Here is an 18,294-nt window from a genome sequence, read left to right as displayed (position 1 = left end):
AAGACGGGAAGGAGGAAATGAGATCAGCAGCCACCAGCGACACCACTGGTGGGTCTGCGCTGCCCCTTCAGCCCTCACAGCCCAGAGGCTGGCAGGCCCCATTTTGCAGGTGTGGCGGAGGCTGAGTGACAGGACTCACCTGAGGCCCAAAGCCAGGGTACACTGGAGTCAAGATTCAAACCAAAGCTTTCTGACTCTACAGCTGGGGCTGATTGAATTCAACAAATATTTATTGAGTGCCTATTATGTACTAGATATTGTTCCAGGTACTCGGGACACAGCAGAGGAAAAACAAAAAAAAACAAACGAAGGTTCCTGCCCTCATGGAGCTTACAGTCTAGCATTTACGATCCCTTCACCTGTACCCTCTGTGACCCTGGGCAAGTCACGGTCCCGCTCTCCATGGCCAGCCGATGCAGGAAGAAGCGGGCCTGGCCCAGACATGGATAAGGTATCTAGTGCACTGCAGATGCCAAACAGACACCACCCCCAACCCACCACCCAGACAGGAGATCAGGCTGGAAGTTGACTTTTAATAATAAAGCACAAGGGAGAGGGGCGCAGAGGGAGGAGTGCAGCGGGTGGCCTGGCGTGCTGCAGCCCAAGGGCCTGGGCTGGCTACACAAACTGCTGCTGCTGCTGCTGCTGCTTCGTGGCTGCCTTGCTGGCAAGGTCCTTGGCCTTCTCTGTAGCTGCCAGTGCTGTCTCTTTTGCCTTCTCCTTGGCTTCCTTGGCTGTCTCAACCAGGGTTTTGGAAGGGGCCTCACCTGCAGCAAAGGGCAGGAGGCTGGCTTCAGAGGATTCTGAGAAGACCCACCTAATCGCTCCCCACAACCATCACCACCGGGGAGCCAGGCCCTGTCGGAAAGGTGGCATTTGCCCAGGGTACAGGCGAGGAGTCCTGGGCTCCACACCGGTCAGGGCAGCTAGGACTTGACCCCAGCCTGTGCCTGGGAGGTTCTCACCTTGCAGCTTGGCCAAGATGTACTCAAAGCCCTTCATCGTCTTGGTCACGTTGCTTTTGAACCGGGCGAGACCAAATTCCTGGCAAAAGATAAGAAGGGAGAGGGTTCTGAGCTTCCCACTGACCTCCGGCCCAGTCTCTATGCCCAATGCCCCAGGCCTCAGAACACCAGTACCCCCAAGCCGCTGCTCACCTGGACAGCTCTGGAGACGCCAAATAAGCTAGAGGAGACCCAAGCTTCCCGGTGGATTTCGGTCCAGCCGCTGTTGTCAGAGTTCACACAGTAAACACATCGCTCCTCCACCACCTGTGCAGGGAGCCAGGCCAAACAACTCTGTGGGAGTCTTTCATTTTGCCAGCTTCTCATAAACATGACTCACTGCCTCATTTTACGAGGGAGAGCAATAAAACGAAAACCCATTCCTTACTGCATCCCAACCTTTATTTACAGAAAAGCAAGAACATAAAGGTCATTATGGTCTCTACAATCTCTTCTGACCCTTTAAACTAGATGGCAAATGGCCTCTTGTGATCACCAGGGGGCCTTCCGGCTCAACCTTGGCCCTAGATTTGGTTCGGCACCTTTATGTCTACACGGGGGCAATGTTCTTAGCTGGCCTACTATCTGCTGCAGCTCTCCAGGTCACTGGCAATGCAAATAAAAATGGAAATCTGGCCATTGTCACAGCTCTCATTATCAAAGAAAAAGGGACCAGCACTCCCCACAGAACCCCTCAAAGACCTGTCTCACAGCTGACCAGGACGCCACCTCTTACGGCAGGGTCACCACCTGGGTGGTTTAGAAAGCAGGCAGTGCCCTCCGGGTAGTCTGCGGCGAGGCCTCCGGTGACTCTGGAGCAGTGGACTAAGCTGCCAGCTCACTCCGTGAGCTTGCAGGACACTTCCCCTCTTCGCACCTCACTTTCTCCTTTGCACAAGAGGGAACTCCCACCTCTGAGGGTTACTGTGAAGACTGGGTGAGAAAGAGAGAAAGTTCTCTGGAAGCTTCGGGGTATTCATACATGAGAGGACACTATAGAATGTTCCTGAAACCATGGTGTTTCAAGTTAAAAAAATTATTTACTGATCCTAAAATCAGTAGAAAGAGGAAGGGAGAGAACCTTAGACTACGGCCTCAAGTAAACCATTACCCAGGCCCAGCCTCCTTCCAGCAGGAAGATGTTTCATGTCTTTGCAGACAGAAACATCCATTTTTTTATTCCACTTATTTATGCATTCACTGTTTTTTTTTTTAATCCTCACCAGAGGATATTTTTTGACCGCTTTCAGAGGAGGAGAATGGGAGAGAAACATCGATATGAGAGAGAAGCACCAACTGGTTGCCTCCTGTACGTGCCTGGACCAGGGATCATGCATGCGCAGACTGGGGTTCAAACCCATAACCTAGGCATGTACACTGATGGGGAATTGAACCCACAACCTTTCAGTTATGGGATGATGCTCCAACCAACTGAGCCATGCTGGCCGGGGCTCACTGATTGATTCCTGTATGTGCTCTGACTGGGAATCGAACCCTCAACCTTTGTGTATTGGAACAACACTCATAACCATCTGAGCTACCTGGCTGGGTCAGGGTTCTCAAGATTTAAAGAGAAGAGATCAAAGATACATGAAACCTCATATCCCCCCAAACCTTAGGCTGAACTCTATTGTGTAAGGCATGCAAGAGTGTAACTCCTCTGGTCCATGGGGGCCCAGATCCTCTCCCTTATGAGGCACACCCAAGGCACCCTTATGGCCCAATAGACTACTGTTTGAAAACCACTTTCAGCATCACTGACTCCAGAGCCACAGGTATCAGGAGCTCTATCCACTTTTTGGGGGCACCAAGAGAGTCTCACCATCAGCCGAGCATGGTTGATGTTCCAGGTGAAGGTGGTCATGGTCTGGTTCCGCGGGTCCACAATAGAATCCTCCAGGATGTACACTGAGTGAGCAACATTGGCAGGAAACAGTCGCTCGGCCCAGCGGGGCATCCTGTTGGTCTTGGTCAGGAGTCTCCGAGACAGGAGCTTCTGGTCAGGGGTCACCTCCCGGTGCACTATGTCTTCCGTCAAGACATGTTTGCTGCAGGTGTCAAGAGTGACGGTGACCGTCGGGAGCCTGACCCTGAGAGACTGCCTGTTGGGGTTCCCATCTGGAGCCTCCCGGCCCAGAATGGCCAGGCCTTCTCCTAAACTTGCAGTGATCTGTGCTGTAGCTCAGGCCTGAAGATGGAGTCCTTTGAACCTACCCCAGGGCAAATTCCAACTCCTGCCCCCTCGCTGACCTGGATTCCTGGGCCTCCTAGCATGGCGGGCCTTGTTGATTTACTGCACCGCTGGAGAGCGCCACAGCAGAGGAGTAGGAGAACGTCTGGGAATTCCATCCCCAGGAACCCTCCCAATTGCCGTGCCGCCGCCTCTTCCTGTCTCGCCAGCCACTCGGAGTCGACAGAGCTTTAGAATATGGCCTCAAGTAAACCACCGCCCAGGCCCGGCCTCCTTCCAGCACTCTGCAGGCTTGGCCACTTCCCCGACAGGGTCCTCTAACTCTACAGACGGCCACGGCTCCGGCGATCCCCTACCTCGGACTCGACGTGGAGTCCTTCCTGGCCCCATATTTCGATTTCAAACAGTGAGGGGAAAGGCTGCTATATCCCGGGCTACGTACCTATAGGGATTCGGGTACCGCTGCCAGAAGGCAGCAAACACTTGGTCCCAGGAACTCCGGAGCACGCTCTGGCCCAGGAAATACTTCACCATCGTCCCGGCCGGAGCGGGATCAACACCCGTGCAGCATCAGGGGTGCAGAGCCCAAGGGGCACGCGCAGACCAGGCCGGGCCTCGGCGCACGCCCGCCAGGCACGCAGCTCAGTCACCACCACCCTGCGCTCCACTGGCGGCCACCGCCATGAGGAGTTGTCCAGCCGCCCGCCACTTCCGGCGCAGAAGCGCAGTACCCACCACTTCCGGCGCCTGTGCACGTGACCCGCGGTCCCGCCCCCTCGCCCTCTAACCCCACCCGCTGCGGGAGTCGCAGAGCTGCTGGCCTGAGCCGGGTTAGCGGGGACTCCGAGCTCTGTGGGGAGTCCGAGTTGTGGCGGCGCCTGAGCCCGGCGGCGAGCAAGCTGGGCGGTGGCGTGCGGCGCCGTTGAGGGCGCTGCCCCGCGCGCTCCCAGCCCGCCCCGGGCCCTGGGCTCTCGGGAGGAGGATCGGCGCCCGGGGCCGAGGGGGAAGGGGGAACAGCAGGGCGCTGCTGTAGCTGAAGCCCACCGTGGTGTCTCGAGTCGTAGGGACGGAGGCTTGGGCGCTCCCTGCCCGAGTGGAAATCCGCGTTTACCCGGCGCGGGGGCGCAGGGCCCTGACGCGGGTGAGGCGGCCGCGAGAGCATGAGCGGGCAGCGTGTGGACGTCAAGGTGGTGATGCTTGGCAAGGAATACGTGGGCAAGACGAGCCTGGTGGAGCGCTACGTGCACGACCGCTTCCTGGTGGGGCCCTACCAGAACGTGAGTGCGCCTCGCGGGGCCGGCGCAGGTGGGAGGCCAGCACTCGTCCGCGGTTCTGATCGTTTTCCCTTGGTTGCAGACCATTGGGGCCGCCTTCGTGGCCAAGGTGATGTCTGTCGGAGACCGGACGGTGACTTTGGGTATTTGGGTAAGTGCCCTGGGCAGGTAGTTCTGGGAAAACCCATTCCTGAGGAGGCTCGATCCCTTCTGTTCTTGTCTGATCTGTGGCCTTACAGAGGCCATTTCTCTTCCCTAGACCTAGTTTAAAAGTGGGTGTTTGAGGACGTATTAATTTGCAGTCTTGGGGAGTAGCTCAGTAACTCGGGCCACGGCTGAGCTTTCCCCTGCCCTTCAGGACACAGCAGGTTCTGAGCGCTACGAGGCTATGAGTCGAATCTATTATCGGGGCGCCAAGGCTGCCATCGTCTGCTACGGTAAAGGCGAGGTTCTGGCCTGTTCCTCAAGCCAGAAGGGGTGGGCGCTAGGCTGACCGTAGAGAATAGCCCTTGACCCTGACTGTTTCCTGCCTGCCCCCTGCCAAGACCTCACGGACAGCAGCAGCTTTGAGCGGGCGAAGTTCTGGGTGAAGGAACTGCGCAACATGGAGGAGGTAGGTGGTCAGACCTCACCAGAGGACTCAGGGCTGGGGCTCTCGTGGTCTCTGTGGGTGATTCTGACCTTGTCTTCTGCCTCAGGGCTGTCAGATCTACCTGTGTGGCACCAAGAGTGACCTGCTGGAGGAGGACAGGCGTCGTCGTCGGGTGGACTTCCACGACGTCCAGGACTATGCAGACAGTAGCTTCTCCTCAGCTCCCTGGGGGTGGGGGAGGGAAACGCTGCTCCACCGGGGTCATGAAAAATAGGGACTGCCTCGGTTGTCCTGGGAAAGCTTTCTGGCCTTCTTCAACTGTGGGGTCCAATAGTGCCCCTGCACTGCTAGACTTCCCCTTTGTGTCCACCTGGTTCTCAGATATGAGGCTTTAGTCATTTTTCTTTACAGATATCAAAGCTCAGCTCTTTGAAACATCCAGCAAGACAGGCCAGAGTGTGGGTGAGTGCTGTCCTGGGCCTCACAGCAGGAGCCAGCGGGGGCACCAGACGAAACAGAGCATAGCCTAGAGGGCTGTCACTGGGTGATCCCAGGGCTGCTGGCATTGGGCCCTCACTGATGGTCCTTTTTCCTGCCAGACGAGCTCTTCCAGAAAGTGGCAGAGGATTACGTCAGTGTGGCCGCCTTCCAGGTGATGACAGGTGTGTACTTCCCTAGCCTCTCTGGAGACTTCCTCTAGGCCCTCAGCATCTAGCCCCCTTCACAGTGGTTACCAGATCCCCCAACAGAATGGTGCTGAGCTGCCACCTCTCTCTCTGACAGAGGACAAGGGCGTGGATCTGAGCCAGAAGGCAAACCCCTACTTCTACAGCTGTTGCCATCACTGAATCGCCACTCACTTGGCCTGGGGGAATTAAAGGATTTCCCCAAGGGGCTGGACCTAGCTCTTGCCTGGGCTTGGGTGGGCACACGTGTGAGCTACCCCAAGTCCCATGGCCGCAGGGTGGCACCTGCCTGTGCTGGCCCGTGGAACAGATGCAGCGTTGGGCGGACTGGTGGACATCAGGAGGGGAAGGGCTGATTTGGACTCCAGGCCTCTGTCCTCAACAGCACTTGTGTCTGCAGATTAAGTAGGATCTGATTTGTAAATAAAATCAATGCACTGTGAACCACACTCAGCCCCTTTCCCTGCTGTGTAGTTGGGTATCAAGGCTCCAAGTTCTTTCTCAGGCCAGCTGGCTGGCCTCACTTCCTGTATGAAGGCTCCTCCCAGCCCTAAAGTTACTTTACTCCAGGATTGCAGCTGAAATAATGGAGAAACGAGAGCCCTTTCCTGTACTCTATTAGGGCCAAAGGCTGGGGTTGGAACAGTGCAGTGCTCACAGTTCCTTCCTGGTGCTGAGAAGAGCTAGGCAGGGACTTAAGTTGTGTCCAGAGATCAAAGATCAAGCACTCCTACCTCAGACTGGTCCTACCACATGTCACACCTAGGCCTGAGTCACACCTGTGGCTCAGATCCTAAGCTTCCCGTCAGCATCTGGCAATGTGGTATAATGAGAAAAATCATAGGTTCTGCAAGACAAAGGTCTTTGGACTCAGAATTGAAAAAGGGACCTAAACTCGGCGTCAATTTCTTACCTCTAAAAGGAACCACTGCCCAGTTCAGGACTGTGAAGTAAACTCTAGGACTAAAAATGTACCTTCCCCAGAGGACTGCTGAAGAGGCAGGAAGTTCAGGACTAGGTCTCGGGGAGGCAGACTCCCATGGTTGCCTCAAGTGTAGCTTTAAGCATTGTAGGTCCAAATATTTCCGAAGGAAGGATCAGGTGTTAACTGTCAGCTAGGCTGACGCTTCCTGTTCAAAAAGGACGTTTATGGAGGCTTGGCCCCTTCGCCTTGGCTTTCCCACCTTAGGCTGGGCCCTCTGCAGGGCTTAGCACCTGCCTCTGAAGAACTAAAGTTGGCCAAGATGGTCAGACTCACTCAGGAAGTCCTTTGGTTCTACTTCCTTTTTAAAAACCAATTCCTCAAAATATCCTTACTTTATGGGTGATGAAGGCTTCCTGTGTAGGGACTGAAACTAACCAGACACTCCTGAAATACATTCTGGCACCTAATGACTACTGGGAAGAAACCCACGCCCCCCCCCCCCCCCCCCGGAGGTTTGGAAGAGGGGCTCATCTCCACTGTGTCCACTGGGAACTCGCTTGGGGCTGGCTCCTGCTCTCACCACAAACCCGTCCTCCCTCCTGCTGGGCTACATCTCCCCACAGACAACAAAACACAACACAGGGTAAGGGCCATAAGAGTAAAGTTAAACTTTACTTTACAGTAATTTTTTTTCTATATACAAAGAATTACAGTACATGTTTATGGGGACTCCTAGCACAGGGCTCCCCTCTTTTCCACTAAGAGTTTCACTTATAGCTGACAATCTATGGGGGTGAGGAGAAGGAAAAAAAAGAAAAGGTGATGGACCTCAGCTGATCCCCCCACGTCCCTTTCTTAAAAATATAAAGATAGATCTCTATTGTCAGCTTGTTTCTTCGCCAAGACTTAGAAATCTGCTCTTCCACGAGCTCCTGTGTGCTGCACTCACCCATCCTCTACACACACTCACCTACATGCACACACAGGCAGCACCCACCTCAGGCTTGGAGCCCACCTGCTCTCCGCCCCTACCGTGGAAGTCTAAAGCACCAGAACTATTTCTGCTGCTATTCCCGGTGCTCACACCTCCTGTCCACAAAGCTCTTCTGCTTGACTTCCAGAGTGCTACATGTGAAGCCCCTCCACAGCCTGATTTTTGGAAAGTCATGAGAAAGCAGCTCTAGAAAAGGGACCACTTAAGAATTTCATGTGTGCTGTTTTTTGCTTATGTTGTTAGGAAACACTTCCCAGGTTGTGGACTTCTAAATAAAATAAACCTACCACTTCCTTAAGAAACATTACCCTTAATCTTCATAAGCAACAGAGGTGTTCCCACGAGAGTAGAAGGGGTAGAGAGGGGCAGAGGGTAACCAAGGGAGACCCTGCACCTGGAGCACTCTACCAACCTGTTCCAGGCAGCGTGGATGGAGGCCATGGACAAGGTGATGCCAGCCCTGAGAGACTCAATGGCCACGCTCATCTGGACATAGCATTTCTTCCACCTCTGCGTTGCTTTGGACCACTCCAGGGCTGGGTATAGCCTTCGACAAGGTTCTGCCCCTCTACTCTCAAACGGAGCCTCAAAGAAACTGTTCTACATAAAATCTCTTCCTCCCAAACAGGAAGCTGGGTTCCTCAAGTTGCCAGTCCCTCAACCCTTGGCAGTGCTTATTTATACCGGGAAATTAGCACCATCATTACTTTTTTTTTTTTTTTTTGAGTGTACAAAGCAACGATCTATTCTTAGTTCAATTTATACTATAGCAAACTCTGGCCTTAGAAAGCTCAGCTGAGACTAAGCTTTCTAGGCCACAGCCAACCTTATGCAGCGGCTACCTAGCTCTAGACGATCTGGAATGTCTTCACACGTGGAACAGCCCAAACGTCCTTCAGCAGGAATGGGGCTCGGCGCAGCGCCTTCCTGCTTCCATCTCAGAGAGGTCACAACACTGGGCCATTCTGACCTCCTGGTTGACAAATCCCAAGAAGATGGCAACACCCCCCCAAAAAGCCTTAGAAGACCCGCTTCATAGAAGCCGAAGCCAGAACACGCCCATGTGTAGGGCTCCCCTACTTCCTCTCCGCAGGGGAAGCTGCCACGACCAGACTTCTCGTCTCCACTGTGTTCTCGCAAGGCGACCTGGGAGTCCAGCTCCAGCGAGTAGACACTGCCAAACCTGCGAAAGAGCTGCTGTGCGCTTCATGCCCTGACCGTGGGGTGGGGGAGAGGATATGGAAAATACACTTAATTTTCATCAATGCCAAAGATGTAGATTTGGTAGTTGTTCGGAAGAGGATCAACACAGTGATTTAAATCACTCAGTAACTGTAGGGGGAAGCAGACATTTAAAAACTTGTATGCTTTTGTAGTAGTGACAGCTATCTTGTTATTAGAATGGGTTAGCTTCAGTAAGAGAAGCAAATGAGGCTTTGAATTTAACAGTTTCCTTAAGCTTTTTCCCCCTGACTTAACAGGGCTTGGAGAGGTATTTGTTCTGTCTATGGAAGAAGCTATGGCACCCCACTGGGAAAGGCTTCCTGGGGAATTGGCTTAGAGGCAAACTCTCTTGAGATTCCAATTTCCAAGCACTTGGCCAAATACCCAAAATATCATCCTGCACAAAGATCAGGAACTTCTAAGAAATGACTTCCTTTTAACTGCCAATTCACACTCCCTGGAGAAAAGGCCTCAGTGCAGGCTCCAGGGGACCCCCGAGGGCTGGCTAGGTCACTCCCTCCCACCATCAGGCCAGAGTCTCACTTTTCAACAGTCCTGATTCTACTCTTAATTGTACAATGACTGCTTTCATGGTGTTAAGATGTTAAGGACCTAGAATCAGCTGCTGCGATCAGGGGGCCTGACAGTATCTGTAGTTTCCATTCAACCTGAGAGACTCCTTCCATGGCCCTCAGGAAAGCCTGGCACTCCATCCATCTAGATAAAGAACTGCCTCCTACCCCCTAAACCAAACATAGTTCTTAAGTTGTTTTCCTAGGCAGGTCTGGAAGGAAGTTACCAGTGAATGGTGGAAAATAGAAAAGACCAAAACAAAACCACAAAGTGGCCAATCATGGCTCACCTTTCCCTCACTCCTTCCTGAACTGTGGGAGTTCTCTAGAGCGGCTGTCAAGTCAATTACCTATCAAAGCCTACTTCAGAGAAGCTGCTTCAGAATCAAACTTCTCCACTTACAAATTTTTACATAGCCTGCACAACCCCCCACCACACACAAAAAAAATTCACAGTTTATTTCATGAAACAAAGAGCTACGGTAATTTAGCACACAACATAGTGAAGGAGAGTCTAACAGTGCAGTGCGGATACTTTTTCTGATCACGACTACAGATGACGGGAAAGAAAGGGCACAGGACTGGCACCGAGCAAACCCTATCATACAACCTAAGAGATTAGGGAAAAGACTTACTAGCTGCAGATATATACTTATTATTCTCACACATGATAAATACTTAATATAATGAACTTTAATGTTCTGGGTGGATTTCTTTAAAAATATCTTTTCCATGGTTTAAAATTTTTTAAAAAGAAAATAAGATGCTTTGTTTTCTCTTCCTTTCAAACAAAGAGCTTTTCCTCTCTGATGATGTGGGAAGAGATTATAGGATGGAAGGGGAGAACTAGGCAGGTGGAATTTACAGAGGAGGTTCCGAGGTCTAAGTGAGATGCAAGGACAGGCCCCTAAACTTGGGGCAGCCCTGCCCAGCCTTATGCCTCTGCCTGAGTTCAAGTGTCTCAACCCCAGAGACAAACTTTGGGAAATAAAAGCGAAGTCTCTTTTTAATCTTTATATAAAGCGCAAATGCTTCTATAAGAACTATTGTTCCCTCCTTAAGAGTGATTGGAGCAACCTCATTAGGGAACTTAGTGGGAAACTGGGACAAAATAAAGAATCCTGTTGAGGGGTTAAAAGCCATAACTGAGACAGAATGGTCAGGAGACATTTGGGCCAGGTGACCTGATTGGCTAAAGCTGCTGGCTAAGTTGGCAAAGCAGAGAGGTAAACACATTTGGTCTAGGGACAAAGGAGGCGTGAGTGAATGGGAAGGAACTGACCAAACAGCACTTCCTGTTGGCAGTCAGTGAGCTGGGTGAACGGTAGGGCAGGGTAGCACCAACAGATTTCCCAGCCCTTGAGCCCCAGCTCAGGGCAGCAGTAACAGATAATCAGCAGTTATGAGGAGTCAACTCTTAGACTGGACATTTCTCTAAATGCCACATCTTGCCAGTCATAAAGGAAGGGTTATGGTTGCCTGTGAACTGAGTCAGCAGGCAAGTGCTCTCAACATAGAGCACAATTCTCAGGAAGAAGGTGGCAGAATCCACTAGTGAAGAAGAGGACTCCTTCCATTCAGGTAGAAGAGCAAATAATCAGAAAATAAGTAATTTTCCATCAGGGCCTGGCAACCTCCCTGAGCTGGTGGTGGATCTAGCCCAGAGCTTGCCAGAGATTCCTTAGGTCCACTGCCCGAGACTCTGAAATCTGAAAGCACCTGAGTGTCTGGGGAACAGGCATGGGTGGGTTGATGTAAAAGGAGGAAAACTGGTAAAAAAGGTACGCTTGCCAGTTGCCTTCTTACACTGTGGGAAAGCCATGCCTCTGTGGAGCCCAGCCCCCGACCAGCTGTTCCGTCAAGTACAGACCTTCAGACTCTGCACAACCCAGACAGAAGCAGCAGTGGCTTCCCAGCCAACAGCCCCGCCTGGCCTCTGTGCAGCCCCTCCTGCCTAGAGACATCTGCACGTGCACACATGCACACCCGGCCAGAAGAACCACACTCAACACGACCATCTCTGGGGCCACAAAGAACATTACAAAATGAGCCTGGAGCCTCAGGGCCCCTCAACTCTTTGTATTATTTCCTGGTCAAAGGTTCTTGAAAACAGCCTGGAAACCCAGGCAGGCATATTAAGCTCACAGGGATCAGGTCTTATTTATTTCTGTATCTCCTATCAGTGACTAGCACCTGGCCTAGCACACGAGAATGCTCAAGAAATCACCACTGATTTGAATGGATTATCAGTTCCTCCCAGGGGTTCATCAGGTGCCCTCGGTGGAGGTCTGCAGGGCTAGAGAAATAGAGAGCCCCTGTACCTTCCAACCTGACCAGTGGAATTGAATCCCATGCTTGACTCCAGAGTGGACTTTTTATTTCAAGTTGACCATGTGTAAAGGTTGAGGGAAAGAGACCCAAGTCTGTCTGTCTCCTTGGCTGAGGCCCACTTGGATTTCCATACATGGTTCACATAGCCACAAGCCCACTGGCTAATGTCACCAGAATTCTGAATGCTGGGATATAAAGAAAGAATAACAGCGGAAAAGTGTCGGGGTCTGTTTTTTGAGGGGGGGGGGCGGAATATTTCCCTCCCCCAAGAACCCTGGGGGTATAGCTGGTCTGGTCACATGACATTCACTAGCATTATTTCTGTTCTGACTCTGCATACTTGTGACTGGAAGGAGCCTGGTTAAGAGCTGGAAATGGGCTTTGCTCTGGCTTAGGGTCTTGCCCTCTTCCAAGAGACCAGCAAGTCTGCGCCATCGTCTGTGTGCTCCCAGAGGACCAGCAGGACTGGGCCAGTGTCTGTCCGGCCACCATGGGCCAGAGCCCTGGCCCGGGTGAGACCTTTCCCAGGGCCCAGGAACTCTGCTCTGTGGTTGCCAACTTCTTCTCTTCAGCGGAGAGGGAGGGTGGGGCCTTCCCAAGAGACCTAAAGGATGGTCCACTCTTGGCAGCAAGTCCAGGTAGTTGGTGGCCTCCAGCCATCTGCTTCACCTGCTTCATCAGGCCCAGTGCTTGGCTGGGAGGCCCCAGGATCTGCTCACCCCCTGCAGGTGCTCTTCCTGAGGCCTGAGTTGCTGGCTCATACAAAAAAGCCTTGGCAGGAGACTGAGAAAGAAGTCTGGCTTGGGTGAATGACTTAACAGCTTGCCAGGGGTGCTCCAAGGGGGCCACAGCTTTTCCAGGAGGCTGAAGGACAGGATCTGACACACTGCCTCTCTCAATAGCTCGGGGCATCTGCCCCAGACCCTTGCTGGCAGGCCACGAGCTGGACTCCAACACTGGCATCTTCTCGTCGGCCTGTGGTGAGACTTCATGAGGAGAAGCTGCCCGTTCCTTCTGGCGAGAAGTGAGGTCTATGAGATCCATCACCAAAGCAGCTCTATTTTTTGACTGAGTGTTCTGGTCCACAGGCCTCAGTGCTTTTTCTTTAGCCACCAAGGTCTGCACCACAGCTGATAGTACTTTGTCAGCAGGTGGGAATCTCTGGGACAAAGGAGCATGGGATTTGTCTGGAGACCTGTCTGAAGTCTGGGGTTTGGGGCTGCTGGTGACTAGCAGTCTGTCTGTTGGTGGAAGTCTCAAGCCAGTAGGAACTGGGGTTTTCTCCAGGGACTGGGGCCTCGGGCTGGCAGCACCTATGGATTTTTCCAGCCTTGGATCAGCTGTCCCAAGTGGTCTTTCCAGTGGTTGGGACCTGATGGAGGGTGGGGAGCTTGGGCCAGTCACTGGAGAGGATTTGTCAGATAGTTGGGGTCTTGGTCCTGCTACTGCAGGTGGCCTGTCCAATGGCTTCTGGCTGCACACCAAGGACTGAGGTTTGGTCCCTGACCCTGTAAGGGCCCGGACCCTATCTACAGGCTGGGGCCTGGAATCAGTTCTGTCAGGAGGTCTTTCAGGCAGCGATTGCCTCTGACAAGTCCCTGCTGGAGCTTTTTTGGACAGAGACAATGTCTGGTTGGTTTCAGCAGGTGGCTTGTCCGACATCTTCGGTCCCGGAGCAGCTACTCCTGATGATTGCTCTGCCAGGTGAGTGCTTGGGCCTGGAGGCAGTGGTACTGGGGGAGGCACATACTCACGGATCTCCCCAGGTTCCAGAGGGTTGGGCCCACAGGGGTCATGCTCTGTACAAGACAGGCGCCCGTCCAATTTGGAGATGAAGAGCATCCCTTCCCGGTGCTGCTTGCAAAAGGAGCTGGGACACATCTCACAAAAGGAGGCTGCTTCCTTCCCACAGATGTCACACTGATGCCAAGGACACTCCCATTTCCCTGAAAACACAGACGTGAAACAAAAGCTTAGGAAAACAAGACATATATACCAGATGGGTCATGGCTCTGGAACCAGGTCAAGGAAGTGATTTCAAGCTGCCGTGTTCTGCAGAAAGCTCATGCTTCCCTGGCCCCAGGATCTTGGCCTCCTCTTCTGTACTACCACTTATAAAAATAACAGACAGGGCCCTGGCTGGGTAGGTTAGTTGGTTAGAGGTTGTCCCAATATGCCAAGGTTGCACAGTTAATCCCCGGTCAGGGCACATACAAGAATCAACCAATGAATATCTAAATAAGTACAACAACAACTCCATGTTTCTCTCTCTGTCTGCCCCTTTACCCACAAAATCAAAACAAAACAAAACAAAAACCCAGCCAAGTACCAAGTAGCAACTAAATATACAAGCAAGAGTAAGTCTTTTTTTCTATTTCTAGCAAGGAAAAACCACCAAAAACTTCTTTTAGGTAGGATGTGAGAAGATTACTTTCATATTTTTGCAAACTCTTTTTGTCCTATACAGCCTTTAAATATTAATTCTGAGAGGAAAATATCAGCTATGTATAAACTCCTACTTATTTGCTTATAAGTAGGAAGAGGAAGCAGCTATACCTTTGCTCAATTTTAAGTCTTGAAAATAGCAGACTACGGGAAGGCGGGTGTAAGGGGACTATACAGTAATGGAAAAAAATTACAATAAATTGAGTCCTGGCTGGTGTGGCTCTGTGGATTGAGTGCTGGCCTGCAAAACAAAAGGTTGTTGGTTTGATTCCCGGTCAGGGCACCTGCCTGGGTTGTGGGACCAGGTCCCTAGTTGAAGGTGTGCTAAAGGCAACGGATCGATGTTTCTCTCCCTCTCTTTGTCCCTTTCTCCCCTCTCTCTAAAAAGAAATAAAATCTTCAAAAGTAAAAGAAATAATTAAATAATAATAATTTAAAAACTAGCACAAACTTTACTTGTAGTGCCCATACAGAATCAATGGAAAAAGACCCAAAGCTAACTTCAGGTACTATCTTTCTGCCTCCATTTCATGATAGCTGCTCTGTCATGGACAGTGTTTTCACTTTTTTTTTTTCCAAAAAAAACCCCACAAACAAAACAAAAACAAAAAACCAAAAAACCCAACTATGCTATACCTGACTCTTGGCTCACAGGTAAGATCAGTTCCATCAGAGCCTATGCCAATGACGGCTCTGAGTAGCTAATTCTGAAATGATTTCCCATTTCCACTTTCTGGCACGGTCAGGTCAATGTTATGGCCTTGCCCTCACACTACTTGGTTTCCACTATTTCATTACCCTGGCCACCACATACTGGTGGAAGGTTGATTCAGAGACAAACTCCTCTCACTCCCACCCTGAAGTTGCTCTTTCCTGCAATTCCAGGAAGCAGGCCACTTGGACTAAATAGTCTCCTTAACCCAGAGTGGCTTCCTACTGGCTTCTTACCTCTGTACTCTAAAACAGATGACAGGTCCAAATCCCTACAACCCTCTCACTCTGAATCACCACCCAAAGTTGAGGGACTTCTCCAAACACAGATTCCCGGGCACCACATCTGCCTAAGCAGCTTCCTCACATGTCACCTGACACAAAGCTGTACCTCCTCCTTCACAGAGGTGTGTGCCACAGGGGGTCTAAATGACGTCAATCCATGCCCCACTGACTAGAACGACCCAAAGCTCCACTCTGTCTCAACCTCTCTTTCTTCAGAAAGGGAACATGACCTAGTGCCCTTGAGGTCAGAAAACCTGGCTTTCAGTCTAGCTCCTCCAACTATATGCTCTAATGAGACAAGTCTTTTCACCAAACTGGATTCTGTTTCCTTATCTGCATCATGGAAAGGTGAAAAGGTCTCATATTTATGGGTTGCTAGGAGGATAAAGTAACATAACAGAAATGTACTAAAGCACCTGACACTTAATCAAGTAAGTTTCTGTTCCCCTCTCTATAACCTAAGTTTCTAAGCCCTTGTCATTTATTTCCAGAATGAGAACATGGACCCACATCCTGTCAGCACTATGCGAAGGGCTCTGAGAATTCTGGCAGAGAACAAAGAGCACTCTGAACTGATTTGCACTAACCTGCTGGTCGCTTGGTTAAATTGAGACAGTCTGCGTGGTAAACTTTTGGGCAGCCTGGTTTCTTACAGGAGACGAGCTGGCCAGCATCCCCACAGCTGAAACACTCATCCTCTCGCTCCTTTGTGATTTCTCCCTGGCTCCTGCGCTTCCCTTGTTGCTTCTTCTTGAATTTCTTTGACTTTTCTTCCGTGGCAATGGGTTGATTCTAGAGGTCAGATATTGAGCAGTCAGCATTCTGTCGACACATTAGTTGTATGATCTTGACCAGGTTAACTATCCTCTCTGAGCCTCAGTCTCTCCTCTGGGAAAAGACAGTCCTCAGAGACTGTTGTAAAGATGAGAGAAAAGTGCAGAAAAGGCACCTAGCACATTACAGGTACCCAGTAAATGTTGTATTAATTGTTAACTTTTGTATCAACTACTCCTGCCACCTAAATAAAATAAATGCTTTTCTTTTTGTTGACACTCAAGGCTTAAAATTTTATTTTCACCTTAATTTCATAACCAAGGAAGACTTTTCTGTGTGTTTGTGTGTGCACATACATTTCTTAGCCTATTCAACTAACCCCCACTGAGCACACAGTGTGAGTTGTGTATGTGCCAGGAAGACACAAAGCACTAGCCATGGTCCTTGCCCTCAAACAGTGGTACATCTTTACCCAAGACAGACCCTGGTGCAGTAAGCAGGTCTTCCTGCACTCCAAACCCAGTGGTTTTCAAAGCTTCTGCTCTTGAATTTCTCTAACACTGATTCATGTGTAAAATGCTACATAGACCTTAAGGATGCAGAAGCTGACATCCCCAGTATACAGAACACCATTAAACACCATTAAGCTCGGGTTAGTCTCAATTACTATTTTATAATAATTTAAGATAAAGTAATTAGTGGGAACTCTTCATGTGTTACTGCTCAAAATGATTACCCTCTTTACTTACAGGTTTCTGTACTAATTTGCATTTTTCAGTTCTTAATGTTGACTTCATAGTCAAAAAACCATAATGGAAATACCCAATGGAAGTCACTGCATAATCTACTATCCATCAAAATTAAACTTCAATTTTCAGTGTGCTGTTACTTATAATAGAGAAATCTGGAAGTTCATCTATTATGCTCCATCCATTATATAACAAACTTAATAGTCACTAAAAATGATGATTAAGAAGACTATGTAACAGCAAGGAAAGTTTTTAATAGTATTTAAAAAAGGAGAGATATAGATTTAGAAACAATTCTTAACAGTTATAGAATTATAATTCAGTTAAAGAGCACATAAAATACCAGGAAGACACAACGTTTATATTTATTACAATGGTAAGACTAAAGGTTTTATGTTTATTGACAGTGTTATACTATGCAGCATATTAGGAAATATGAGAGAGATCAGCTGAAACAAATAAAAATGTGGGAAGTAACCCACTTTACAGATTCCTATTTTACAGGGTTTTTATTTTTAGCTAGAACGGCACCACCAATTAGAAGTCAGAACGCTCAAAACATTCCAACAATACTCATACTCTTTTATGTCACTAAACTGATCATCAGAATGCTTAGTTAGTAAAATTACCAGTGGCCATGACAATTCTTCATTATTTCAAAGAGACATCCTCTTAAAATAAACTCAGCCCTACATTGGTTAGGGTGGGAGGACCACACCATTATTCCCGATGCAAATGTTTGGAAGGTACCTTTGGCCTTACACCCAAAAAGCCGCTGCAGTTCGGGGCTCCACATTTGCAAACAGTCTTTCCATTCCCAAGACATTCTAGGTTGTAGTTGAAGGTAAGTTCAGTGCCTGTGTAAGAGATCATAAAAATATTAGTATCTATGGTTTTAATTACATTATTTCAGTATTAATTACAAAGTTTATTGACTTCTAAGAGAAAAGATTAATTTTTAAAACAGCAAATCCCACTATATTTCTAAAATATTAATTATAACCCTATAACATTTTTAATCAGTTAATACAACTTATTAAGAGAAAAATGTAAATGGCTTAACAAATAATATTTAGATTAACTTTAACTGTAGAGGTGTTACTATAAAACCAAGCTGTCTTTTGTTTTCTAACCATACAGATTCAAAATATATTAATTCATTACCAAAAAACAAACAGCTTCCACTGATAAGCCAGGCACTGGGAATGCAGGCATGAAGAAAACCTGCTGGTCTGTGCCACAGTGAGTGCCTGGCAGCACTCCAGGGAGACACATCTCAGTACAGACTGAACTAGAGAGCTCCAGACCACAGACCCAAAACCTTGGCTTTACATTCACATTGCACCACAATCTGAGTAAGCTGAGCCCTGAGTCCCTCTGTTAAATGGAGAAATAACAATCTAACAAGCTTATTAAGAGTATATGACACAATGCATACAACAGTAATTTGTAAACTGAAAAAAGAGAGATGTACAGATTTAAGGTAGAAAACATCCCCTTTCTGCCCTAGTGTGGCTCAGTGGGCTGAGTGCTGGCT

General features: G+C 49.5%; 3 protein-coding genes across 11 annotated transcripts in view; 1 reads left to right on the top strand and 2 right to left on the bottom strand.

Moving 5' to 3' along the window:
- Positions 1–208: 208 nt before the first annotated feature.
- PRELID1 (PRELI domain containing 1) lies at positions 209–3,941 on the bottom strand. The gene is made up of 5 exons (XM_028528640.2): positions 3,638–3,941; positions 2,827–3,052; positions 1,158–1,271; positions 966–1,044; positions 209–767 (listed from the first exon to the last, which is right to left on the bottom strand). Exons 1-5 carry the CDS (start codon positions 3,727–3,729, stop codon positions 619–621), a joined length of 660 nt encoding a protein of 219 aa, XP_028384441.1. The 5' UTR covers positions 3,730–3,941; the 3' UTR covers positions 209–618.
- A 38-nt stretch (positions 3,942–3,979) lies between these two features.
- Positions 3,980–6,048, top strand: RAB24 (RAB24, member RAS oncogene family). The gene is made up of 8 exons (XM_028528720.2): positions 3,980–4,472; positions 4,552–4,620; positions 4,828–4,906; positions 5,015–5,082; positions 5,168–5,267; positions 5,473–5,523; positions 5,661–5,723; positions 5,845–6,048. The coding sequence occupies exons 1-8, from the start codon at positions 4,356–4,358 to the stop codon at positions 5,907–5,909; spliced, it is 612 nt and encodes a 203-aa protein (XP_028384521.1). The 5' UTR covers positions 3,980–4,355; the 3' UTR covers positions 5,910–6,048.
- A 1,277-nt stretch (positions 6,049–7,325) lies between these two features.
- NSD1 (nuclear receptor binding SET domain protein 1) overlaps positions 7,326–18,294 on the bottom strand; it is a 147,889-nt gene continuing 136,920 nt past the window's right edge. For 8 of the 9 annotated variants that reach the window (XM_036014391.1, XM_036014394.1, XM_028528719.2 and 5 more), the window contains 3 exons: positions 17,508–17,614; positions 15,822–16,026; positions 7,326–13,739 (listed from right to left, as the gene is read on the bottom strand). In XM_036014391.1, the coding sequence (XP_035870284.1) occupies positions 12,109–13,739; positions 15,822–16,026; positions 17,508–17,614 (1,943 nt within the window). In that variant the 3' untranslated portion in view covers positions 7,326–12,108. The remainder of the gene's footprint in view (positions 13,740–15,821; positions 16,027–17,507; positions 17,615–18,294) is intronic. The other variant, XR_004900507.1, reaches the window with a different exon arrangement.

This window comes from Phyllostomus discolor, chromosome 13 (genome assembly GCF_004126475.2).
Source record: "Phyllostomus discolor isolate MPI-MPIP mPhyDis1 chromosome 13, mPhyDis1.pri.v3, whole genome shotgun sequence".
Classification (NCBI taxonomy): Eukaryota; Metazoa; Chordata; class Mammalia; order Chiroptera; family Phyllostomidae; genus Phyllostomus; species Phyllostomus discolor.
The sequence above is the reverse complement of the archived record's forward strand: the minus strand, read 5'-3'. Positions and strand labels throughout refer to the sequence as shown.